We start from the raw sequence: 27,312 nt of genomic DNA on the forward strand, positions 1-27,312 counted from the left end.
GCTCAAGTCTTCCGACCTTCGCCCTGAAGTACAAGACAGACTATCTGACCTGCCTTGTGTAGGAGATAATCTGTTTGGCGAGCAGATTCAATGAACAGTGGCGGAACTCAAGGATCATCATGAGACCTTAAGACAGCTCTCTCTGATACCTTCTGAGTACTCTTCAAAACAACCTTTCCGGAAGGACTCTTAAGAAGTCATTCTTCCGCCCGAAGAAATCCTACCCGCCACCATCTAGAACCCGTTCTATGAGACCGTTTCAAAAAGTCTAGTCTTGTCAGGCACGAAAACAAAAACCGCAACCAGATCCTCAGCTGGGCCCTGCTTCTGGTTTTTGACTCCTGCATAGAGAGCAGCAGCCAGATTCCATTGCCCCACATACCAGTGGGAGGTCGATTGTGCCATTTCAACAACAGGTGGCATTCCATCACCTCAGACCAGTGGGTCCTAGCGATAATTTCTTAGGGTTATCATCTGATCTTTCTCTCCATTCCACCGGACTCCCCACCTCTACTGACGTGGAGAACATCAGATCACTCCATCCTTCTGGAACAGGAGGTCTCCCTCCTCCTCCAGTCCAAGGCAATAGAACCAGTACCCTACTCTCAGCATGGCCTAGGGTTCTATTCCCGGTACTTTCTAATCCCCAAAAAATCGGGAGGCGTTCGTCCAATTCTGAATCTACGTGCCCTCAACAAGTACCTCCAGCGAGAGAAGTTCAAAATGGTAACCTTGGGATCTCTTTTTCCTCTTCTATAAAGAGGAGACTGGCTCTGCTCTCTAGACCTCCAGGACGCATACACTCATATCACAATAATTCCATCTCATCGCAAATACCTGAGGTTTCTAGTAGGCCCCAAGCACTATCAGTACCAAGTGCTTCCATTCGGCGTTGCATCTGCACCACGAACCTTCACAAAATGCCTCGTCGTAGTTGCAGCCTTCCTCAGGACACAAGGTATTCATGTCTACCCTTATCTAGATGATTGGTTGATCAGGGCTGCCACTCAGCAAAGCTGCTCTGTCGTCCCTGCATCTTACCTCACTCTAATCTCACTAGGATTTCTCGTCAATTACGACAAATCCTACTTAGTCCCATCACAAACCTTGTCGTTCATTGGGGCAGACTTGGACACCTTGCAGGCAAAGGCTTTTCTTCATCGATAGCGAGCTCTCACTCTTGTGTCTCTTGCACACCAGCTGCAGTCTCAGCACTCCACGACTGCACACCACTTTCTCATCCTACTGGGACACATGGCGTCCTCAGTTCAGGTCATCCCAATGGCCCACTTGGCCATGAGAGTCATGCAGTGGACTCTAAGGTCACAATGGACTCAATCCATTCAGCCCCTGTCGACCATTGTCCACTTAACGACTCACTCCATCAGTCTCTCGCCTGGTGGAGAAATCAGGTCAATCTCCTCCAAGGCTTGCCCTTTCAGGCTCCAGATCCTCAAATAAGTCTCACCACCGATACTTCCAACCTCGGCTGGGGAGCCCACGTGGCTGATCTGCAGAATGGAAGGTTCTTGGCCTCCAGAGGAAGCCAAACACCAAATCAATTTCCTGGAGCTTCGAGCAATCAGATATGCTCTCAGGGTATTTCAGGATCGCCTCTCCAATCAAGTCATTCTGATCCAGACGGACAGCCAGGTGGCCATGTGGTACATCAACAAACAGGGAGGGACGGGCTCCTACCTTCTGTGTCAGGAAGCTGCACAGATATGGGCGGAGGCCCTCTCCCACTCGATGTACCTCAGGGCCACCTACTTGCCGGGAGTGGACAATGTGTTGGCAGACAAGCTGAGTCGCACCTTTCAACCGCACGAGTGGTCTCTCAACCCCTCAGTAGCGATCTCCATCTTCCAACAATGGGGTTATCCTCAAATAGGCCTCTTTGCGTCACCTCAAAATCGGAAAGTAGACACCTTCTGCTCTCTCACTCGCAGCCAACACTATCTGCCAAGAGACGCGTTCTCCCTATCATGGGCAACCGGTCTCCTATATGCATTTCCTCCACTTCCACTTCTCTCGAAGATTCTCGTGAAGTTACATCGGGACAAGGGAACCATGATCCTGATAGCAGCTCACTGGCCACGCCAAGTGTGGTTTCCAGTACTTCAGGATCTCTTCATTCGCAGGCACATTCCCTTGGGAAAAGACCCACTTCTAATTACTCAAAATGATGGGTGCCTACGCCACCCCAATCTTCAAGCCTTGTCCCTGACAGCATGGATGTTGAAAGGTTAATCCTTCAGCCACTTAACATTTCTGAACCAGTTTCCCGTGTCCTGATTGCTTCACGGAAGCCTTCCACGAGAAAATCTTATTCTTACAAATGGACCAGGTTTACGTCATGGTGCTCTTCTCAGTCCCTTGACCCCTTTACCTGTCCAGTCACGAAGTTTCTGGACTATCTCCGGCATTTGTCAGAGTCAGGTCTAAAAACTTCCTCCATCAGGATGCAGGTCAGTGCGGTAGCCGCCTTCCATAAAGGTATCGGGGATGTTCCCATATCAGTACAACCCCTTGTCACACGTTTTTTTGAAGGGCTTGCTTCACCTGAAGCCTCCTCTGCGTCCTCCGGCCCCTTCTTGGGACCTCAACCTAGTTTTGGGTCGGCTCATGAAACCACCATTCAAGCCTTTTCAATCCTGTGACCTTCGATATCTTGCATGGAAAGTAATTTTCCTTTTGGCAATCACTTCCGCTTGCAGAGTTAGTGAATTACAGGCTCTAGTTACCTATCCGCCTTACACTAAACGTCTGCAGGACCGGGTGGTACTCCGCACTCACCCTAAATTCTTGCCTAAGGTAGTTTCGGAGTTTTATCTCAATCAATCCATTATACTACCTACCTTTTTTCCCAGGCCCCATTCCAGTCCAGGAGAGCAGGCTCTGCATACGCTTGACTGTAAACGGGCTCTAGCGTTCTACCTAGACCGTACAGTTGCCCACAGGAAGAGCACTCAATTATTTGTCTCTTTCCATCCTATCAAATTGGGGCAGCCTGTGGGTAAACAGACTCTCTCCTCCTGGTTGGCGGACTGCATATCCTTTTGCTATCAGCAAGCGGGCATTCCACTTCAAGACCGTGTTAAAGCACACTCTGTGAGGGCAATGGCGACTTCAGTAGCACACCTACGCTCGGTGCTTCTTCCTGACTTTTGCAGGACTGCAACCTGAAGTTCTCTCCATACCTTTACAGCCCATTATTGCTTAGATAAAGCAGAAGACATGATTCCATCTTCGGCCAGTCTGTCTTGCGCAACCTATTTACAACGTGACGTACCAACACCCTTCCGCCTGCCCGGTGGGGTTCAGGATGCCCTCTGCCAAATTTCATCCCAGGCCTAGTGCTTTGCACCCCTGCGTACATTTGGTGCATACTTGGACATCCTCAGCTCGGTACTCACCCATATGTGAGGACTACCATCCTGCTTGTCCTGTGAGAAAGCAAATGTTGCTTACCTGTAACAGGTGTTCTCACAGGACAGCAGGATGTTAGTCCTCACAAAACCCACCCGCCACCCCGCGGTGTTGGGTTCGTAACATTTTCTTATTTTATTTTCGGCACTACGTGTAGTTTTTTAACAAGACTGAAGGGGGACCCCTGCTGGCTGCAGGGTTAGTGCCATGCTAGGCATGCCCAGTAGGGGCCAGTCAAAGTTCTGGAAACTTTGACAGAAGTGTTTCGTGATTGGGCTCCATCCTGTGATGTCACCCATATGTGAGGATTAACATCCTGCTGTCCTGTGAAAACACCTGTTACACGTAAGCAACATTTGCTTTATCTTAGCTCTATCAGATCATGCCTTAATGAAGTTTAATTTTTGTTTTCTCTTTTTTTTGTAAAGGCAGTAGTACATCTTATATCCAAGGTTCCTTTGTCGGAAAACTCCTATTATTTGGGAATATCATGGACTGTGGTCCACATTTCATTATCTAGAAAAATTCCCATTATTTGAAAATATGGGGGAACTTCCATTATCCGAACATTCGTAGTTATTTATTTATTTAATTTATTTGATTTATATTCTTTTTGGCACTTCAAAGCAGATTACCCAAAGTACCTGAATGTTATCCTTTCCATTTTCCGAAATGAACTTGGTCCCAACCATTTTGGATAAAGGTGCTCTACTGTATAACTTTGCTTCTAATCTTAAAGATCTCTCTGATTGTTCCAGATGCAAAGGCGAGTATGGATTCCGAGAATTCTCAGGAGCAGCCAGAGCCTGCAGGTAATGCATCATGTTACTTCCTGATTAACAGACTTGAGGCATGCCACACCCCACCCCAACCTATCCCACCTAACCAAGAAAAAACACAGCCTCTGTGCATAAGAAAGAGGGAAATGTAGCATTCAAAGGGCAAACTAGCCCAGTGACTCAATAGAAGTTCTGCTTACTGCCATTTTCCATTTATTTCTATTTAATAAAATCTATTGTCTGCACTCTTTGCACAAAGGTTTTGAGACAGATTACAAGATAAAACACACACAGCTTTTTAAGCAAACATAAATAAACAGTAAATAAAAATCAAACACTGAACATAATCTTATCCAGCTAACTTACATGGGATATTCAGCAGCATGTCTTTGCTGCTGAATATCCTATCTAAAATTGCTACTTAGCTGGCTAAGTTAGATCTGCTAGAGCTGCGAGTTATCTGTTGTATGCTAGGAGTGTTCTCTTACCTGCTGTCTGGAAAGAGAAAATTGATCCAGACAGACAACCAGGTGACCATGTTCTACATGAACAAGTAGGGACATAAGCCCTCTTCAAGGAAGCACTCTGAATCTGGTCATAGGTCAACACAACATTTATCCCAGGAGAAGCAGGATGATAGTCCTCACATACGGGTGATGTCACTGGACGGAGCCCTATCACGGAAAACTTTCTGTCAAAGTTTCTAGAAACTTTGACTGGCACACTGAGCCCACTGAGCATCCCAGCATGCCATGATCCCTCGAGCCACAGGCATCTCCCTTCAGTCTTCATTTTTCCGCACTGCAGTTAGCATCGCGGTGAAGGAGCCCTGTGTGAATTCCTCACACATCTAATTTGAGAGAAAAAGTTTAAAAAAATCTCTCATTTCATCCCCTACATAGGGGTCTCCCTGTCTCCACTGGCTGATGAGTACAGTTTTTTTCCCGTCGATAGCAGGGCTGAATTAGCCATGCTGTCATGGGATCTGTCAATCAGGTCCGGGAGGCGGAGCTTTACCAAGCAGAGATTTAGGGGTAGATTTTTAAAAAGCGCGCCTTCACGTACTTTTGTTGGCGCATCAGGCGCCAACAAAAGTATACTGGATTTTAGTAGATACGCGCGTAGCCGCTAAAATCCTGGATCGGCGCGCGCAAGGCTGCCGATTTCGTGTAGCCGGCGCGTGCCGAGCCGCGCAGCCTGCCGCCGTTCCCTCCAAGGCCGCTCCGAAATCGGATCGGCCTCGGAGGGAACTCGCTTTCGCCCTCCCCTCACCTTCCCCTCCCTTCCTCTATCTAACCCACCCCCCCGGCCCTATCTAGACCCCCCCCTACCTTTGTCGGGGGATTTACGCCTCCCGGAGGGAGAAGTAAATCCCCGTGCGCCAGCGGGCCGCTAGCGCGCCGAGACGCAACCTGGGGGCAGTTCCGGAGGGCGCGGCCACGCCCCCGGACCGCCCCGGGCCGAAACCATGCCCCCGGGCCCGCCCCCGAAACGCCGCATCCCGCCCCCAAAACACCGCGCCGATCTGACACGCCCCCGACCCGCCCCCCTCGAAAAACCCCGGGACTTATGCGAGTCCCGGGGCTCTGCGCGCGCCGGTAGGCCTATGGAACATAGGCGCACCGGCGCGCAAGGCCCTGCTCGAGTAAATCCGGGCGGATTTACGCGAGCAGGGCTTTTAAAATCCGCCCCTTAGATTTTAGCTCTCTGCGGCTGCGCGTGTGTTCTTGCGCAGGAAAATAACAGATTTTCCTCAGTCTGTTCTTTCCGCGAGCGGGATCGCACGCAGGGCTGATTTCTCCTCAGCGTTTTATTATTTTTTCTTACAATGTCAAAAAAGTCAGGGTTTAAACCCTGTACCTGTGGCAAGGTAATGTCGGTCACAGAATGCCATGACCGATGTTACCGATGCCTGGGGCCAGAGCACAATTTAAAAAATTGTGAATTTAGGCTGCACATGAACCCCACATCCCCCTTTATCTGTAAGAAATACTTGCAAGTGATCAGGTTGAAGAAAAACAAATTTGTTTTTTTGATAAGTAATAATACATTTACATGGAAATTTGAGGAAGAATGTAGCCCCAATGGCTAACACTCTTCCTCGTAATGCCAAAAACTGCTTCCTCCTCACCTGGGTTGATCTCGAGACATCTGGGAAAACTTGAACTGTTTTACCACAGAATAAGAAATTTTTATTTCTAAAATATTTCTGTAAGACAAGGTTCTTTTCTATTTCTAAACCAAAGGCCACTATTAAAGTGGCTCTAGTTGCTATATCATCTCCAGAAGCTTCTAAAAACGATGTCAAATTGGGACTTTTATCTATTATTCATCCATTCCATCCTCAGTTACCTTCACATCCCTTTTATAGCTGGAAATATAATAAATGTTTGATATCAACAGATCACTATCTATACCCAAAACCTCTTTAACATACTTCTTAAACAATTCTTGTGCTGAGAGCAATCTAGTATAGGGGAAATTTAAGAACCTTAAGTTTCTGCTACGAATGTTATTTTCCAACATTTCAAGATTTTTATAGATCATCAAAGAATCTTTAATGAAAGCAGTCCCACTAGCTTGCAAGGAGGTAATTTGGCTACTCATCATCTTGTCTACAGATTCCAACTGTTCTATCCTTTTCCCATGGACATCCACTTTTCCTTTAATCTCAGCTGAAAACACAATAGACTGGGCCATGGACTGAGATAATCTCTTTTCCATTTTCATTACAGCCTTCCATATATCTGCCAGGGAGATATTATCAGGATCTTCTAATTCAGCTTCTCCTTCCCCTATTTCAACAGATGGTACTGGCTCCAGTAATCTGGTGTCTCCCTCTGTTGGAATTGGCAATTCTATAACAGTGGTGGTATTAAAAGCACTTACCACCACTTTACTATGGTCCTTGGCGGATCTCTGGTCTTGGACGGGACTTGTGCCCATCCCAGAAGAGAAAGATAGATCCTGTACAATCTCTCCGGATGGTTGATTGGTTGATTCACCGTATGGACTATATGACTGTCCATAGGGCCCTTCATTTCTTTAGAAGCTGGTGTAGAAGTTGCAGGTTTTATCTTTCTTTTCTTCCCCATTAAACTCTGTTAGAAGCCTTCAGCAGATTTTTTTCCCAGGGGCGCGCCCCTTTGGCTCTTTAATAGCACAGCCCCGTCAGCTGATGATGATGTCGGGGTTTGGGAGGCAGGTTCAGCTGCTCGCCGGCACACAGTCCCTCTCGTCCTCTCTCTGGATCTTATCTCACCCGATAAGGCTTCCGGTTTCTCACAGCTGTGCAGCTCTTTAATAGCACAACCCCGTCAGCTGATGATGACGTCGGGGTTTGGGAGGCGGGTCCAGCTGCTCACCGGCACACAGTCCCTCTCGTCCTCTCTCTGGATCTCGTCTCACCCGGTAAGGCTTCCGGTTTCTCACAGCTGTGCAGCTCTTCAATAGCACAGCCCCGACAGCTGATGATGACGTCGGGGTTTGGGAGGCGGGTCCAGCTGCTCGCCGGCACACAGTCCCTCTCGTCCTCTCTCTGGATCTCATCTCACCCGGTAAGGCATGACATGTATCCCAAGATTTCTTGATTTCTTTCATTGTAAATGTTACAGAAATTTAATAAACTATAAATTAAAAAAAAATAAATTGTGAATTTTGTGCCAGAATGTCCCCAAGAGCCCAAAAACAGTGGGCTTATAAGATACAGGAACTTTTCAGTTTTTTGGAGCCATCGGAGGCTCATTCTTCGCTTGGCCCCTCGACAATCATGGCTCCACCTCAAAAACGAGCGTCGTCGTGGGATCCTCAACCCTCCAGGCTTGGAGGTAAGGATTTGCCGAGTCGACATAGGCCATCGGATCCGACAGGACCGAGAGAGCCTCAGCGATCGGCACAGGAAACCGGCGCCTAAAACCTCGGCGCCTACGACTTATGCGCCCAAAGTACCTTCTGCGCCCAAATCACTGTCGGCGCACAAAAGTTCTGCACCCAAAACGACATCGGCGCACACAGCGCCAAACACATCCGCGCACAAGGCGCCGAAGACGTCTGCACGCACTGTGCCAAAGAAGTTTGTGCGCACAGTTCCGGAGCCGTCTGCGCGCACGGAGTCGGAGCAGTCTGCGCGCACATCGCCGGACACTTCTGCGTGCTCGGTGCCGGAAACAACGGCGCCGAAGACATCTGCACACACGGCGCCGAAGACCTATGCGCACAAGTCGCCATATGCGCACAACTTACAGAAAACATCGGCGCACATGACACCGAAGATATCTGCGCACCCGGCAGTAAAGAAATCGACGCATAGTGGACTACAACAGTCCACTCACTCATATCATTCAATACCACATGGTTTAAAACGATGACATCAGTTTCCAGATGTACCTAATTCCACCTCCAATTCTACAGAGGTGAAATCAAAACGTATGAGATGATTGCCGTCGGGACGTGTAATACATACAGGATCATCGTCACGCCTTCACCATAGGTGATCACGTCACTCATATCAAAAGGCGGTGAAGACGAGGGACACATGGGAAGTGAGCCCTTCTACTTCTAGGTCATCTCACCCACGAAGTGCAGACAACTTATCTCGTAGAGACATAATACAAATCACTTCCTCTGCTGCATCTACATCCTCAGATAATTCTGTTAGGACCACAGAGGGCAAGATAGGGAAGAAGTATGATGTGACAAGTGCTTCCCCTCAAATTCCTCCGGTGCAACCTAAAACATGTGAGTTACCAAAACAATCTGGTCGTTCAACAATGCCTCCTCAAACAAAAGAGGCATTTTTTCAGTTATCAAAATCGTTGGCAGGGTTTTACGAAACTCTTCAATCATCCTTTAAGATGTCTAACGAACTATCTGTGAGTTCCTTGCAACACAGAAATACCTATCGATTCTCTGTCTCCGCAAACATCCCCATTGTCATCTACCGGATTCCCATCGGATCCGCAGGAACAACCACACGAACCGTATTCCCCTCCAGAGGACCTGACATACCCAAAATGTTTAGAAAAATTGGGCATGATATTACATCTGGAGGTACAAAAGGAGACAGACCTTAAATCAGAAATCTTTGGTCTCCTAAAGATTTTCGATGCTCCAGGAGAGCCAACATCTCTCCCACCACAGGATCTATTACATACTGTCTTACAGAAATCTTGGGAAACACCTTACTCTCTGTCAGCGGTTTCAAAGAAAATGGATATACAATTTTGCATGCGGAAAACATCGCCTTACTCTACACCACAACTACCACATGCTTCAATTGTGGTAGAGTCTGCAATGCAAAGATTCAAAAAAAGCAAAGTCGCATACCTCATATCCACCAGGCAAAGACAACTGATTTATAGACGAGTTTGGCAGAAAGATGTACCACAACTCAATGTTGAATGCCCGCATTATGCACCATCAATTCTACATGGTACAATACCTATATGAGTGCATACAAGCCACAAAAGGTATGCTTTCCTCAACAGCAGATCAGATACCACCGCCTCTTCATGACATGGAGGAGTGTTCTCGACACCTTCTGCGATCAATATATGAGGGATTTGAAACATCTTCTAGAGCGTCTGCAACAGTCATCGCAGCCCATAGAATGGCATGGTTTTGTTCTAGTACGATACGAGAAGATTTACACGAGAAACTAACGAACCTCCCGTGTACAGGAGACAACCTGTTCGGAGAACAATTTCAAGACACAGTCGGCAAATTAAAAGAGGAAGCTCTAGCAGTCCAATCCTTAACATCACAACCTCACTACTCGACCACGCGTCGTTATGTAGGATCTACTTGTAGACAATCCTATGCCCGTAGGCCTTACAGGTCTTATCAATCCTTTCATACACAGATGTATCCATCTTACCAGCGTCCTCCGCCACAGCAATACAACCCAACTCAATGTAGGGGTAAACCACATAACCAAAGACAGCAGACACAGCAACCGGCTGCTGCAGTGAAATCAGCGCCATCTTTTTAATAACCCAGCCACCACCACTACATCAAGCACCACCTGGCAGAATTCATTCTTGCCTGGCAGCCTGGGAGAGAATAACAACCGATCAATGGGTTTTAGAGATAGTATGACAAGGCTACCAACTCCAATTTACTACAAAGCCCATACTACCTCACCTTTCCACTCTAAAGAGTCAAAGCTTCCAACCACAACTGGGGGAGGAAATTGCTTTGCTTCGCAAACAGCAGGCCATTCGACGGATTTTCCCGAAAACCCGACAGGGTTTTATTCCCCATACTTCCTCATACCCAAAACGTCGGGTGGCCTTCGCCCCATGTTAGATCTACAGGAATTGAACAAATTCCTGACCAAAGAGAAATTTAAGATGGTATCGTTGAAATCGATCCTACCTCTGATTCAACCCAATGACTGGATGTGTTCCATCGATCTGAAGGATGCTTACACACATATTCCAATCCATCCATCCTCTTGGCGTTACTTATGCTTTCACTACGGCCATCATCACTACCAGTACAAGGTTCTTCCCTTTGGACTATCGGCTGCACCCAGGGTTTTCACCAAATGCATGGTTGTGGTGGTGGCTCATCTCAGACAACAGGGTATGACCATATCTGGATGATTGGCTAAAAATAGCCTCGACCCCGGACATCTTACTCGATCACCTTTGACGAGTGATACAGTGCTTACAGGAATTGGGGCTAGTGATCAACTTTCAGAAATCACATCTCCAACCAACACAAAGACTACAGTTTATAGGAGCAGGCCTGGACACCGTTCGCAACTGGGCATATCTCCCAACAGAAAGAATAACACAACTACGTCAACTTTTCCACTCGTTGAACAACACTCAAAGGCTGTCGGCGAGACAAATTTTGGTAGTCCTCGGCCACAAGGTGGCGGCTATTTTCACGGTTCCAATACCAGGCTACACATGAGACACCTGCAATGGGGACTAAAACGTAAATGGAAACAACACTCACAACCATTGACACAGAAGTTATTGTTGACCTCCGAGATGAAACAGGACATAACATGGTGGCGCATAGACTCCATCCTGTCCAAAGGAGCATTATTCAGTCCTCTTCCTCACAACGCAGTTTTAACCACAGATGCGTCTCGCAAGGGATGGGGAGCACATCTCGAGATTTACGAAACCCAAGGGTTATGGACAATCTCCGAGCAGACCCTACAGATAAATTTATTGGAGCTCAGAGCAATTCGAAATGCGTTACAAGTGTTTCAAGATCACTTAAAGGGCCGCAGGGTCATGATCTACACAGACAATCAAGTGGCAATGTTTTATATCAACAAGCAAGGAGGGTCCGGTTCATGGTCCCTTTGCAAGGAGACTCTGACAATCTTCAAACATGCTCACCAACATTGCCTACATCTGCAAGCAACTTACCTACCAGGAGTAGCAAATACAAGAGCGGACAGTCGCAACTTTCATCCTCACGAATGGACACATCGCCTAGGATAAATCGCTGTTTATGTCTTGCTACTCTATTGTTTTTCGTTGATTATTTTATCACTCTCCAGTTGTTATCATTTAAAATCTTTCCTGTCTTCCATCTCCCATGCTTTCGCTCCCTGTTTAATGTAACTTTACCTTCTACTTAGTTGTTAATTGGTTTCCCCTGTTCTATTGTAAACCGGTACGATAAGACCTCGTCTTGAGTATCGGTATAGTAAAAGAATTTAAATAAAATAAAAATAAATTTCGGAGGTAGCCCAAGACATCTTCATTCAGTGGGGGACGCCTGCAATAGATCTCTTTGCAACAGAGATCAACGCTCAAGTTCCCAAATTCTGCTCGATAAAACCAAGTCAGTTCAGGATCGCCCAGGATGCCTTCCTCATTTCATGGACGACAGGCCTCCTTTATGCCTTTCCTCCTATACCACTCATAACAAGGACAATTCAAAAGTGCATAGCAGACAAGGCCCAACTGATACTCGTAGCTCCAGCCTGGCCAAGGCAACCGTGGTACAGTTTCCTTCTCCAACTGTCCATCTCGGGCCCAATTCGGTTACCAAATCGCCCAGATCTTCTCTTCCAAGATCAAGGAATGCTTCTACACTCGCTACACTCATCTCTCCATTTGACAGCATGGAGATTGAGAGGCTCCTTTAACAGAACAGGGAGTTTCCACTTCGGCACAGTCCATTTTTTTAGAATCCAGGAAACTCTCAACAAGGAAAAACTATAGCTATAAATGGAAATGATACTCGACCTGGTGCACTTCTAACGGTGTACCACCATACACTGTACACAGCTGGTCTTGCAGCATCATCCATAGCATCATCCATTAGGGTTCATCTCAGTGCCATAGCGGCATATCACAGACCACTTAACAATATTCCTATTTCCAATCACCCCTTACTATTTCGTTTCATCCAGGGGTTAAATCACCTTCGTCTTCCGATCTTCAAACCTCCAGTTCCATGGAACCTCAACATAGTTCTTGAACAGCTTATGCTTCCCTGTTTGAGCCCATGGACTCAGTACATATTAAATACCTCACATGGAAGGTGGTGTTATTGGTTGCAGTAACATCAGCACAACGAGTGAGTGAATTACAGGCCTTAGTCCATTATTCTCTGTATTTACAGTTTCTTCACCAAAAAGTGGTTCTCCGAACTCACCCGTCCTTCCTACCAAAAGTGGTTTCTCTTTTCCATCTCAATCAGACCATAGAATTACCCATCTTTTTCCCTAAACCTCATACAAATGACAGGGAAAAATTATTGCATACACTAGATTGCAAAAGAGCTTTAGCATACTACAAAGAAAGAACAAACTCGAACTCCCGAGTTTCTCAACTCTTTGCCTCTTTCGACCCGAAGGCGCCTGGACTACCGTTGGTTAAACGCACCATCTCCAGCTGGATAGCACAGTGCATCAAATTTTGCTACGACAAACAGAAGCTACAGCTACATTCTGTTCCCAAAGCTCATCAAGTTAGAGCAGTGGCGGCCTCCTTGGCACACCTTAAACGTGTAATATCACAAAAGATCCTCACCAAGTGAGTACTATATGCTAAACACCCAATGTTCACTCGGTAGCTATTTATTCATTTGCTTACTGGAGATGATTTCCGCTTAACCATACAGCAACTGTAGATATTAAAGAAATCACTACTATACTTAATAAAATAATTGAGGATGATGGGTGATCGTTTCATATATTTCAAGACACCATCCAGGTGTCAATTTATGGTGTAATCATTAACAACCAACCACCTTCCAAATTTTACTAAGTTTGTTGTGTATTTTTATATTATTTTTATACTAAAATTGCTGTAATGGTGTTCAGGAATCTTCCCATACCGCTGTGCATAAATTATGTGTATTTTTGTTTATAAATATTTTAATAAAAAATGTTTTTCTTGTGACTAGCACTTTTTTTCGATTATTGCATTTGTTTTAATGCCGTCAAGTTACCGTCGCTATTACTTAGCTTATAAGAATGTCTCATAGTTTCCCGACTTGCGCAAGTTTCGACAAGCTGTCTTCATCAGGGTACATTCATTCTTATATTAGATGTCTTCTCCGGTAATGACTTTTCACTTTCAACGGTGCTCAACAGAACCTCCGTGCTTCATTGCTCTCCTGACGGCGTTCACTCGCTCTTACTTCCTGTCTCCTTTTAAACCCACTTCCTGGATGCTAGGCAACCAATCCAAAGCTTCTAAATCAGAGAAAACCAATCTAATTGGTTGTTCCGTATGGAGTCTAAATATCCACGCTTGTTCTCGGCGATTAAGTGCTGCCTGTCCACCTTGCCCCTCCACGATACTGTCGATAACCGTCCACCGCAGTTGTTCAAAAGTATGTTGCTGTTCTATACAATGCTGAACAATAGGAGCTGTGATATTTGCATTGTTTATACGAGAGCGATGTTCAGCTATTCTAAGTTTCACTGCCCTACTGGTACGACCCACATATACCTTCGGGCAGCTGCATACAATCGCATATATTACTGATTTGGTTGAGCAATCAGTATTGGTTTTTCTAAAGATTTTATATCCAGAGACCGGGTCAATCCATTCTTCTCCCTCAATAGTGGATTCACATACTGTACATTTACCACATTTAGTGTGTCGATTAATTCCTTTCTTTTCACGAATTTGGGATTTGGAATGGATTACATAATCCCTGATGTTTTTTCCTCTGCTGGTTGTTAATAGAGGTATTTCACTCAACACTTCATGTAAGGCAACAATATGCCAATGATTTTTAATTGAATTCATAAACATAATTCATAAACGTGTACAACCCATAGACATTTGTAAGGCAGCTACATGGTCATCGCTCCATACCTTCACATCGCACTACTGCCTTGATCAACAAACAGCTGCTGATGCGAAGAAAGGGCACGCAATCTTCCACTCTCTATCCTCTTGTACACAGTGACTGCCACACTGTTCATGATCATGTACAAACATACATAGCATATACAACGTGATTGGGAGCTTGGGACTCCCATGACAGCATGGCTAATTCAGCCCTGCTATCGACGGGAAAAAGCAAGTTTGCTTACCGTAAACGGTGTTGCCATAGATAGCAGGATGAATTAGCCATGCTGACCCACCCTCCTCCTGGCAGTCACCGTCTTTTTGACTACAATACAGCTTAATCACAGACTGAGGAGAATCTGTTATTTTCCTGCGTGGGAACACACGCGCAGCCGCAGAGAGCTAAAATCTAAATCTCTGCTTGGTAAAGCTCCGCCTCCCGGACCTGATTGACAGATCCCATGACAGCATGGCTAATTCATCCTGCTATCTACGGAAACACCGTTTACGGTAAGCAAACTTGCTTTTCCCGTTTTGACCGGGTAAAAAGAATTTTTCTGGCTGTCCGGCCTTCATTATGACAAAGGGTTTCAAAAAATGCCCGAAGTGCCCTCGCACAATGTCTATCACTGACCCGCATGTCGAGTGTGTTCACTGCTTGGGAGAATCTCACAATGTTTCTTCCTGCCCTCAATGTGCGGAGATGACCGCCAAGGGCAGGAGAGCCCGACAAAAGAAGATGGAACATCTCTTCCATATTCAACTTATTCCATCGACGTTGACGTCGACTCAGCCGTCTCCGGCTGGAGCGTCTAAAAGATTAGTCGTTCGAAAACGTCGCACTGACGGCTCCGGAGACCGACTATCACCGACTCCATCCGGGGCATCGGTAAAAGTGGCATCCGTACTTGAGAAGAAAAGCACGGAACATAAAGAAAAGCATCGTTTTTATTTTGAGACCTCTTCAAAGGTAGCTGCAACTGGAATCAGTGCACGTTGCTGGGCCTGGCTCAAAGCTTCTGACCTCAGGCCTGAAGTTCAAGAGAAGCTAGCAGATCTGCCTTGTGTTGGTGAAAACCTTTTTGGAACAAGGGTTCAAGACTCAGTAGCTCATCTAAAAGAACACTCTGAAACTCTGCTTCAACTGTCTGCTATCCCACAAGATACCTCATCTGCCACACATCGCACAGTGAGAAAGGACACCAGAAAGCCCTACTATAGACCACGTAGGTACTATCCACCAGCACCCCGTGGTAGAGCATCCAGACCAGTGCAGAGAACCCAGCCTAGACAATCAAGAGCTTCTAGGCCGCAGCCTCCTCCTCAGACAGGCCCAGCATCAGGGTTTTGAAAACCTGCCAGAGGACAGCAGCCACTCCACCAAACCGAACCCAGAGTTACTAGTGGAAGGTCAGGTCTCTCTCTTTCAGCCCCATTGGTCAAACATTACAACAGATCAATGGGTACTATCAATTATAACACAAGGTTACCATCTGGATTTTTTCACAGTACCAAAATACTCTCCACCAAAGTCTCTTTGGATACACAAAAATCATATCACTCTTCTGCAAGCAGAATTATCCACCTTTCTGAGAGCCACGGCTGTGTAACCAGTTCCCCGACCTCAGCAGGGCAGAGGATTCTACTCCCACTATTTCCTCATTCCAAAGAAAGCAGGAGGCCTGCGTCCCATCCTAGACCTCCGAAATCTCAACAAATATCTACGGAAAGAGAAGTTCAGAATGGCCTCCTTAGGCACCATGCTTCCCCTTCTTAAAGCAAGAGACTGAACATAAGAACATAAGAAAATGTCATACTGGGTCAGACCAAGGGTCCATCAAGCCCAGCATCCTGTTTCCAACAGTGGCCAATCCAGGCCATAAGAACCTGGCAAGTACCCAAAAACTAAGACTATTCCATGTTACCATTGCTAGTAATAGCAGTGGCTATTTTCTAAGTCAACTTAATTAATAGCAGGTAATGGACTTCTCCTCCAAGAACTTATCCAATCCTTTTTTAAACGCAGCTATACTAACTGCACTAACCACATCCTCTGGCAACAAATTCCAGAGTTTAATTGTGCGTTGAGTAAAAAAGAACTTTCTCCGATGACGCGCTGTCCATGACACGCCCCTGACACGCCCGCTGATGACGCGCCGGCTGTGACACGCCCCCCCCCCCCCCCCCCGGAAAGCCCCGGGACTTACACGTGTCCCGGGACTTTGCACGCGCCGGCAGCCTATGCAAGATAGGCTCGACTCGCGCAGGGGGGGTTTGGGGTAGGTTTTCGGGGGTTACGCGCATTACCCTTTGAAAATCTACCCCAGTGTCTGTATAGCGATCTATAGCAATCGGGTTTGTTTTGTTTCCTCAGTAGGTGGTGTATTGGTATTCTAGGACCTAGTGTAATATTTACCCTTGCTTTTTCACAGGTAGGGTTATTGTTGTTTGATTCCTTGGTGTTTGTTGTCTGTATAAAGATCCACTTTTCTTCATTCCCCCTGCTGTTGAAGCAGAGAGTTATGCTGGATATGCATTGAAAGTGAAGTATCAGACTTTCTCCCCTGCCTTTGAAGCAGAGAGCTATGCTGGATATGCGTGAAGTATCAGTCTTTCTCCCCTGCCGTTGAAGCAGAGAGCTGTGCTGGATATGCGTGAAGTATCAGTCTTTATCCCAGGACAAGCAGGATGCTAGTCCTCACATATGGGTGACATCATTGATGGAGCCCTGTGTGGGAAAACTTTCTGTCAAAGTTTCTAGAAACTTTTGACTGGCCCTGTGAGGCCACTGAGCATGCCCAGCATGCAATGATATTCTCTGCCACAGGGGTCTCTCTTCAGTCTTCTGTAAGCATCGCGGAGCAAGGAGCCTTGTGAGTTTTCTCAGTGTTTGCTGACCGAAAAGTCACTTATTTTCTCATTCTTTTTCTCCCACAAGGGATCTCTCTCAGATTTCCACCGGCTGGTGAGTAATCATAGTCTCGTTTTTACTCCCTGAGTAAAAACTTTTTTCTCATAATTTTTTCCCTCATTTCATCGATGGCTGTCGATAGAAAATGGCTACCGGATTTAAAAAATGTCCTGTCTGTAATCGGACAATGTCCATTACAGACCCACACCTCGAGTGTGTCCTTTGTTTAGGGGACAAACATGATGTCTCAACCTGCCCTAAATGTGCAGAGATGACTCCCAAAGGAAGGAAACTTCGTCAAGAGAAGATGGAACATCTTTTTCACCTACAGCTTCTGCCTTCTCCCTCAACATCAACAAAATCGTCTCTGGCCGGAGTTTCAAAAAGAATAATATTGAAAAAATGTCATCCGGAGGGATGCGGAGATCATCCATCGCCATTGACATCGGCATCGACAAGGTCAGTAGTCGAACACCGACCGAAACACCGTCACAGACATCGGCATACATCGACTCCAGCGGCGCTTCTCTCCTCGGAGGAACCGACCGCTATGCGGCTTAAACTACAGGAAACACTGCTACCCTCGATGCTGGGGCCTTTACCTTCCGAAGAAGTATCTATAGTCGAACCTCCACAGGGCTTTTTGGAAGGGGTATCGATGCTTCCACCGCCACCGCGTTCAGCTGCTCTGCCTGCACCAGCTGTTCTGCGGGAATTGTCGGATTTTATCCGGCAAGCAGTACTCCAGGCCCTTAAGGAGCAGATGCCTATTCCGGCGCCTTCGCCGATGCTGGTGCCTTCACCGATGCCGGTTCACAAACTGATGCCGGTATCATTACCAATGCCGGTGATTACACCGAAGCCAGTGATTACACCGATGCCGACGACTCCGTCGATGCCGGTACCTATACCGATGCCGACGATTCCGTCGATGCCGGTGCCTATACCAATACCAGCCAAGGTGACACCGACATGACCATCGATGACACCGACGCCATCTTTGAGTCCGGCCACGATACCATCGATGCCAAGCTTACCTGAGGACCCAAGACATCCAGAGCTGACACTCTATTAGCTCTTAATGAAGAGATTTGATGAGGTAGTTGGTGCTCGTCCTCCCAAGCCTCGGGAAGAACAGCCTGAAGGTATACCCTTCAATGACCCGCAACCAGGTCCTTCAGGGCTTTCTCGTCCACCTAGACCTTCTTCACTATCTTCACCTAGAGAAGATCCATACGATACTTGGGACAATGGACAAACAGACACCTCATCTGAAGATTTCATGTCAGATCTTTTTTTTTTTTTTTTGATTAACATTTTTATTGAAATGCATAGCAACAGTCTACATGAACATAAACAGATAAATGTTCAAAGAACAACAAGATTCATTTACAAGTCATTGTTCCATCAAACCAGCAATGTCAATGAAAACTCCGCCATACAATATCCTATATGCCCATCCCACCCCTCCCCCCCCCTCCCCACCCCCCTCCCCCATGTTAAAGATATGCAAGTAAGTAAGAGTGTGAGACTCCCCACTCAGCTATCGAAGAAGTTATACATCCAGCCCCTCGGCTCGCCTCCGGCTCTGCCAGGTATGGTATGGCAGCCAGACCTTCTGATTAGATCCCCCCTGAACAGGTCGGTGTGAATTCTGATGAGCATGTACAAGGCTTAGTGTGTGCAGCCTTGGATATATTTTCTCGATAGCTAGAGAGCCTATAGACTTCCAATCTAGGGCTACTAGACACTTTGCGGCTGCAAGGATATAGGTTATAAGCTTACCCTGGGTGGGGGATATGTCCAAGGGCAGATTCAGTAGTACATGTTCGGGTGAAAGGACTACCTCTATCCCCAAGATTTCTCGTATGAGGTTCGTTACTGAGGCCCAGAAACTTGCCAAGAAGGGGCACGTCCACCACATATGATAGAAAGTACCAAGTTCTCCGCACCCCTTCCAGCACTGCGGGTCATAGGTGTCTTTGTACTTATTTATCTTTACAGGCGTACAGTACCACCGAAAAAGAATCTTATATCGGTTTTCAGCTAACAGAGATTGTGGGGTCCCCCTCTTGGTGTAAAGGAAGACCTGATCCCAAGTCTCGTCTGCTAAAGGGCGGTTGAGATCCCGTTCCCAGGCCCTCATGAAAGCGGGTTTGCCCTGGGGATCCCCATTAAGATAATTGTACAGCTGGGACATGGCTCTACGCAGGGTATCCGCTTGCTCACTCCATACCTCCATCTGTGTTTTCCCTTTAGCTAAATCCCTCCCCACCTGCTCCGTATGAAAAAAATGCCGTAGTTGCAAGTATGGATATACATGCTTTGGCGATAAGTCATAGGATATCTGCAGGGAAGGGAACGGAACCATACCCTCCAACCCCCAGAGCTGACCGCAACAGTTAATCCCTTTCGCTGCCCAAATTTGGAAATCTTTAGAGGATCCTCCCAGGGGGAACTGGCTGTTGTGGTATAGGTTCGTACTATAAAAATATCGTCTGTCCCCAGTCAAACGAGATTTCCATTTCTCCCATATCAGCAGTGTATGCTGTGTAGTTGGTGGTAGAGGGCGTCTGGGCCTTCGTGTATACTTGGGCTGCCAAATAAGGGAACCCAAGGGGGTTGTTCCCACTTGCAATTGCTCTATCACTGCCCATTGTTTCTGTTCGCCCTTCCTATGCCAATCAAAAAGAGCTCTAAGTTGGTCAGCAACATAGTACCATTTCAAGTTAGGGACCCCAAGCCCTCCCCTCAACTTGGGTCTATACATAACACTCCTGGCGATCCTGGGTGGCCTCCTTTTCCAAATGTAGGAAAAAATCCGCTGCTGCCAGCTGTTAATCAGAGCGTCAGATATGTGAATGGGTAGGGCCTGGAAGAGATAACTTATTCGGGGAAGAATATTCATTTTGACCGAGGCTATCCTACCGAACCAGGAAAGGTAAAGATCTGACCATCTATCCAAATCTTGAAAGATTTTATGGATAAGCGATGGATAGTTCAACTGATAAAGGTCTTTGGGATCCTTGCTAATATATACCCCTAGATATTTGATTTTAGTGGTCGCCCACCGAAACGGGAATTGTGCCTGCAATGCCAGTAGGTCTGCAGCCGGCAACGTGATGTTCAAGATTTCAGATTTCTCGATATTGAGCTTAAAGCCCGATATATCCCCGAAGGCATGTAGGGCTGCCAGCGTTCCCCGTAGGGAGTTGGCTGGGTCCGTCAGTGTAAACAAGATGTCATCCGCGAACATCGACATTTTGAAGGTCTTATCCTCAATCTGCACCCCTGTAATAGAGGCGCTAGCACGGACTGTTATGGCCAGAGGTTCAAGAAACAGGGCAAAAAGCAGGGGGGACAATGGGCACCCCTGCCGCGTTCCCCTCTGAATGGCAAAGGCCTCAGAATACATTCCATTGACCTTAACCCTAGCTGTAGGCTTGGTGTAAAGTTGTCTCAGCCAAGATAGGAATTTATCCCCGAAATTCATAGCCTGTAAGGTTTGAAACAAATAGGGCCACCGGACCATGTCGAAGGCCTTTTCCGCGTCCACTGACAACAAAACCATGGGTTGCGCGCTATTTCTAGCCCAGCCAATTAGATCAACGATTTTGCGGATGTTATCCGCTGCCATCCGGCCCGGGATAAACCCGGCTTGGTCCGTGTGGACCAGTTTTCCCATAACTCCGTTCATACGATTCGCCAGTATTTTGGCGAGTAATTTCAGATCGGTGTTCAGTAGGGATATGGGCCGGTATGACCCGCAGCAGGTGTGGTCTCTCCCTGGTTTCCCGATAACTGTGATCCCTGCCTCATTGGATCCAGGTCTTAAAGACTCCCCATTCCTCAGGGAGTTAAACAATGTTTGCAGTGGGGCAATAAGCGACTCAGAGAACGTTTTATAAAATTGCGGGGTGAAGCCATCCAGCCCCGGTGCCTTATTCACCTTAAGGTCTCGGATCGCCCATTGGATCTCTAGTGAAGTAATTTCACTGTCCAATCTATCCTTTTCCTTCTGCGTTAAGGCAGGTAGATCGATGTTGGCTAAGTAGTTCTGTACCAGATCTGTTGATAATTGGGATCGGTCCTCATACAGAGCCCCATAAAATTCTTGGAACCGGGCTCTAATGGCCGGTGGCGCCGTCAATATCTCTCCCGTGGCAGCTTTAATTTGCAGAATTTGATTCTGAGTTTGTCGCCGTTTTAAGAATCTGGCCAGTAGTTTCCCTGGTCTATTGCCCCACTCAAACTGTTCGAGGTTCAACATCTTCAACCTATCCGCCAGCTCCTCTGAGGTAAGCACTCTCAATGCCTCTCTGGCCTGTTGTAATTGAGTGTAGGTGGTAGCAGATAGCGTTCGTTTATGTTCCTGAGCTAGCGAGTCAATCTTCCCCAGGAGTTGTTGCGTGATCTCCAATTTAGCCCTTTTCACATAAGTGCCCCTGGATATAAATTTCCCTCTCAGTACTGCTTTCAAGCAGTCCCATAGTAAAGGAGGAGCTCCTGCATTTATTGCTAAGTATTCTCGAATATCATTTGTTACCGTGCTGCAAAACTGTACATCCCTCAAGAGGGTATCATTAAGTTTCCAATTTTTATACCCCATTCTATCTGGGTGAGTGTGAATGTCTAATGTGATAGAGGCATGATCGGACCATACAATAGACTGTACGTCCGTTTTTGCAACTCTGGGCATAAGAGTCCTGTCCACCAGGAAGATATCAATTCGTGAGTAAGAATTGTGGGGAGCGGAAAAGAAGGTATAATTACGCTCACCGGGATGCTGCTGACGCCATATATCCACTAAGCTCCAATCATCTAATAGAGATTTTAATCTCCTCCTGTGGGGGCGCGAGCCCTCAGATGCTCCTTTGGAGTTGTCCACAGAGGGGTCTAGAGTCATATTGAAATCCCCAACCAGTATAAGCAACCCCTCCCCCTCTTTGCGCAGGAGAATGTCCAATTGTGCATAGAATTCCTTCTGGCCACTATTTGGAGCATATACATTTAAGATGGTATACAAGACCCCCTTTAATTCAAAGCATACAAGTAAATAACGGCCCCCAGGATCCCCCACCTGTTTGCGGATGATATAGTCTTGCCCTTGGCAAAATAAAGTACAAACCCCAGCATATTTAGTGGTCGGGCGAGCTGCCGAGAATAGCTTATGCGCAAACATTGGCCAGTTGAGCAAATGCTCATAGCGTGTTTTAAGGTGGGTTTCCTGCAGTCATATTATCTGCGCCCCTACGGCTTGTATATCCCGCCTGAGCATATGTCGTTTGCGCGGGGTGTGTATCCCCTTCACATTTAGAGAAAATATGTGTAACGCCATCATGTCATTATGCTGTTAGATAAAATTGCAGAAATGCCTCTCCCAGTACCCGTACCCTCCTCTGACTCCGAACACTCCTGGGCCAAAATACCCCTCTTCAATATCCTTGCAGTGTCATAAACCAAAGATACAGATGTTCGATACAAGGAATCTCCCCCCACTCTTGAAGCATACGTCCCCAACCCCACCCCCTCCCCCCTCATCCCCCCCCTCCCCTCCCCATCTGTAAACGCCATGTCACCATGGCGCTACCAATCTGGTAAGTGAGACTGATGAAGTCCCCAACGCAGCGATCCTCCTCTCCAGTCGGTGCCTCCATCATCCATATGAGAATCAAACAAGGTCTCCAAAGTTAAACATAACAAACTGTTCAAACTAGTATTAGACAACCGTGTCCAGTATGGTTGAGTGCACCGGTCCTGTTGCTCAACCATAATTTCAAATTCTCTCCAGTACCGCCTTAAATATTTGGCGAGTCAGCGTCTTCCTGCAGGATTACTTCAGGTGCCCTCTCGGGCCGCAGGCGCAGAGTTTAATGAAGCACTGGCGTTCCTCCGCAAGCGTTTGCCGCCTGTGTCCACCCGCTGCCATCTCCTCACCTCCGATTTCTCATGCGGTTTCAGTGGGGCTGGCAAATTGACTTGGTGGCCAGCGGCTCTCAAAATGGCCGCCGCGTCCGCTACATTTTGCGCCTTGGAGGAGGCCCCCTCGATGGTAATAGCAATGCCTTGTGGAAATAACCAGCGGTAGCGCAAGTTCTCGCGTCGCAGCACAGAGGTAACTGGTTGATATTCCTGGCGACGTTTAAGGGTGGCTGAGGAAATGTCCGAGAAGACTGTTACCTGGTGTGAGTCCCACTCCCAGCTTTGCTTCTTCCTCGCCGCGGCCAAGATTTTCTCCTTAATTGGGAAGCGTAAGAAGCAGGCCACGATGTCCCGGGGCTGATTCCCGGTGCGAGGATCAAGTGTGCGATGAGCCCTTTCAACCTCTATATCCACTTGGGATACAGAGGAGTCCTCCTGTGCAAGAAAAAATTTGCTCAAGTCCCGCACCACCTCACCGCAATCAGTATACTGTGCGGTCTCTGGGACGCCTCTGAAGCGCAAATTACACCGGCGGGTCCGGTTCTCTAGGTCCTCCAGTTTTGCGGAGAGATCGGTTTGGGCCTGCCGCGTACCCTCCTCCTGCGCTTGCATTGTATCCATTCGCACTTCGTGGGCATCCAAACGGCAGTTGCACTCATCGACCCGGCGCCCGATGTCCGCCATGTCTTCCTGGATTTCCGCCATCTTGTCTAACATCTCCCTCTTATTATTTTTCATATCACGCCTTAAATCCTGAAACCATTGCCGGAATTCATCCCGCGTGGGCATCTCGGAGCCTGGTGATATGTGTTCGGCCTCAAGAACCTCTCTCTCCTCGTGGTCCGGCGGTCGCGTCTTGGCCGCATTGCTCTCTTCGGACGGGGCCTCATCATCCTTGCCCTTCGTATACGAAAACTGCCGTAAATCTGTGCCTTTTCATTTGGATGTCATATCGAGAGCACTGTGCGCCGTCCGCAGAGAGGTTGTGCTGGGCTACAGGGTCGGATGGTAAGCGATTCTCCTCACTGTTAGCGCTAGGCGAGCTGGAGCTGTGGAGTCAAGCTGCCATTCGGGCTCGTGACGTCACCGTCTCCTCATGTCAGATCTTTTACCTCCAGACCCAAGGAAGAAATCTCCACCGGAGGATTTGTCATTTACCAATTTCATCCAGGAAATGGCTGACACCAGACCTTTCACCTTGGTGACAGAAGATGATTCAAGGCAACAAACATTGGAGGTTCTCCAATTTGTAGCCCTCCAAAGCAAGTAGTAGCCATACCGGTCCATGATGTCCTTCTGGACCTACAACATCGGCTTTGGGAGCATCCATGCTCAGTGCCTGCTGTAAATAAAAGAAAGGACACAACGTATTTGGTGCAGTCTGCTCCTGGCTACCAAAAGTCACAGCTTCCACACCAATCAGTGGTGGTGGAATCTGCACAAAAGAAGTCGAAGAGGATAAGACCACATTCCTCAACTCCCCCGGGAAAAGATCTCAGATTCTTGGATTCCCTGGGAAGGAAGGTTTATTAAGGAGCCATGTCAAATTCTAAAATATCTTCGTACCAATTATACATGACCAAAGAAATCTGTGGAAACAGATGCAGGAGTTTATACCATCATTGCCACAACAACATCAAGAAGCAGCCCAGGCGATTATCCACAAAGGGCTGGATGCGGGCAAGCACGAGGTCCTTGCTGCCTATGAAGGCTTTGAAACAGCATCCAGAGTGGCTGCATCGGGTATAAGTGCAAGACGTTGGGCTTGGCTTAAAGCCTCGGATCTCAGGCCTGAAGTCCAGGAAAAATTGATTGACCTCCCATCTCTTGGTGATAACCTTTTTGGTTCCAAGGTACAAGATGCGATTGCTCAATTGAAAGAGCATACAGAAACCCTGCAACAACTTTCCTTAATTCCACAGGATCCGGCCACACAGTCATCTCATAGACCTCAAAGGAAAGAACCCAGAAGACCTGTCTACCAACAGAGGCGGTATTACCCTCCAATATCTAGGAGCAGATCTTCTAGGCCGCAACAAAGACCTCAGCCCAGACAATCTAGGGCAGGTAGGCCTCAACCTCCGCCACAGACGGGACCGGCTGCTGGCTTTTGAGATTTTTCCCAGAGACTGAAGCCATCTCTCCAATCCTCATCCACAGCTTCCGGTAGGAGGTCGAGTATCGTCCTTTTACAACCATTGGGTGCAAATAACAACAGACCAATGGGTACTTGCAATAGTATCTCGAGGTTACCAACTCAATTTCCTCTCAATTCCAAAAGATTCTCCTCCGAGACCTTTTTCTCTAAGCGAAAATCACATAATTCAACTGCAAGTAGAATTATCCACCCTTCTGAGAGCCAGAGCAGTAGAGCTCGTGCCCCGGACTCAGCAGGGCAGAGGATTCTATTCCCGTTATTTCCTCATTCCAAAGTCCCATCCTAGACCTCAGAAATCTCAACAAATGTCTGAAGAAAGAAAAGTTCAGGATGGTCTCTCTAGGCACCATGCTTCCACTTCTTCAAACAGGAGATTAGCTTTCTTCTCTGGATCTTCAAGATGCTAACGCTCACATTCCAATATTCCCCCCTCATCGCAAGTACCTGCGCTTCATGGTGGGTCATCAGCATTTCCAGTACAGAGTACTTCCATTCGGACTCGCCTCTGCTCCCAGAGTATTCACCAAATGTCTGGCAGTAATAGCAGCACACTTGCACAAAGAAAGTGTCCATGTCTTTCCATTTTTAGTTGACTGACTCATCAGAAATCAATCTCAACAAGGAGCTCTGGCTTCTCTCAGTCGAACAATTACTCTACTTCACTCCATGGGCTTTCTCATCAATTATCAAAAGTCCCATTTCATTCCATCTCACCTGCTTCAATTCATAGGAGCAGAATTAAATACCATCCTCTCAAAGTCCTTTCTACTTGAGGATCGAACGGAGACACTTTCCCTTCTGGCAAACTCGATTCGTTCAAAGAAACAAGCAACAGCTCATCACTTTCTAACCTTACTAGGCCACATGGCCTCCACAGTGCATGTCACTCCTATGGCTCAGTTAGCCATGTGGGTAACCCAATGGACTTTAAGATCACAATGGATCCAAGCCATTCAACCACTGTACTCTCCAATTCAAGTAACCCACCAGCTCCGTTCATCTCTACTTTGGGCGAACAAGGACAATTTGCGCAAGGGCCTTCCCTTCCAGCAACCAGGCCCACAGATAACTTTAACTACAGATGCATCCACCTTGGGTTGGGGAGCTCACATAGACATTCTCCAAACCCAAGGTACCTGGACAAAACTCGAAGCAACATTTCAAATCAATTTCCTGGAACTTCGAGCTATGCGTTATGCTCTGCATGCGTTCAAGGACTGCCTTTCACACAAGACTGTTCTGATCCAAACGGACAACACAGTAGCCATGTGGAACATCAACAAACAGGGAGGTACGGGCTCGTATCTCCTTTGTCAATAAGCCGCTCAGATTTGGGACTGGGCCCTGACACATTCCATATTTCTCCGAGCAACTTACCTGGCAGGCATTCACAACGTAGTGGCAGATCGACTCAGTCGCCAGTTCCAACCACACGAATGGTCCCTGGATCCCTTAGTAGCGATCAGGATATTTCAACGTTGGGGACAACCTACAATAGACCTCTTTGCGTCACATCTGAATCACAAAGTGGACAACTTCTGCGCTCTGCACAGACAAAATCACCAACTAGGCAAGGATGCCTTTGCTCGCCCTTGGAACTCAGGCCTTCTATACGTGTATCCTCCAATACCGCTCATAACCAAAACTCTAGTGGAACTACAACAGGACAAAGGGTCCATGATCCTCATAGCCCCGTATTGGCCTCGACGAGTATGGTTTCCCACACTTCTAGACCTCTCGATCAGGGATCCAATTCGCCTGGGTGTAGCTCCCACTCCCATAACTCAGGATCAGGGTCGGTTGCGCCATCCCAACCTTCAATCCCTATCC

At 47.2% G+C, this 27,312-nt stretch overlaps 1 protein-coding gene across 3 annotated transcripts in view; it reads left to right on the forward strand.

Moving 5' to 3' along the window:
* Positions 1–27,312, forward strand: part of IKZF3 (IKAROS family zinc finger 3) — a 631,603-nt gene that overhangs the window by 78,158 nt on the left and 526,133 nt on the right. For all 3 annotated transcript variants that reach the window (XM_029572756.1, XM_029572755.1, XM_029572757.1), the window contains exon 2: positions 4,188–4,241. In XM_029572756.1, coding sequence (XP_029428616.1) covers positions 4,202–4,241 — 40 coding nt within the window. In that variant the 5' untranslated portion in view covers positions 4,188–4,201. The remainder of the gene's footprint in view (positions 1–4,187; positions 4,242–27,312) is intronic.

This window comes from Rhinatrema bivittatum, chromosome 12 (genome assembly GCF_901001135.1).
Source record: "Rhinatrema bivittatum chromosome 12, aRhiBiv1.1, whole genome shotgun sequence".
Taxonomy (NCBI): Eukaryota; Metazoa; Chordata; class Amphibia; order Gymnophiona; family Rhinatrematidae; genus Rhinatrema; species Rhinatrema bivittatum.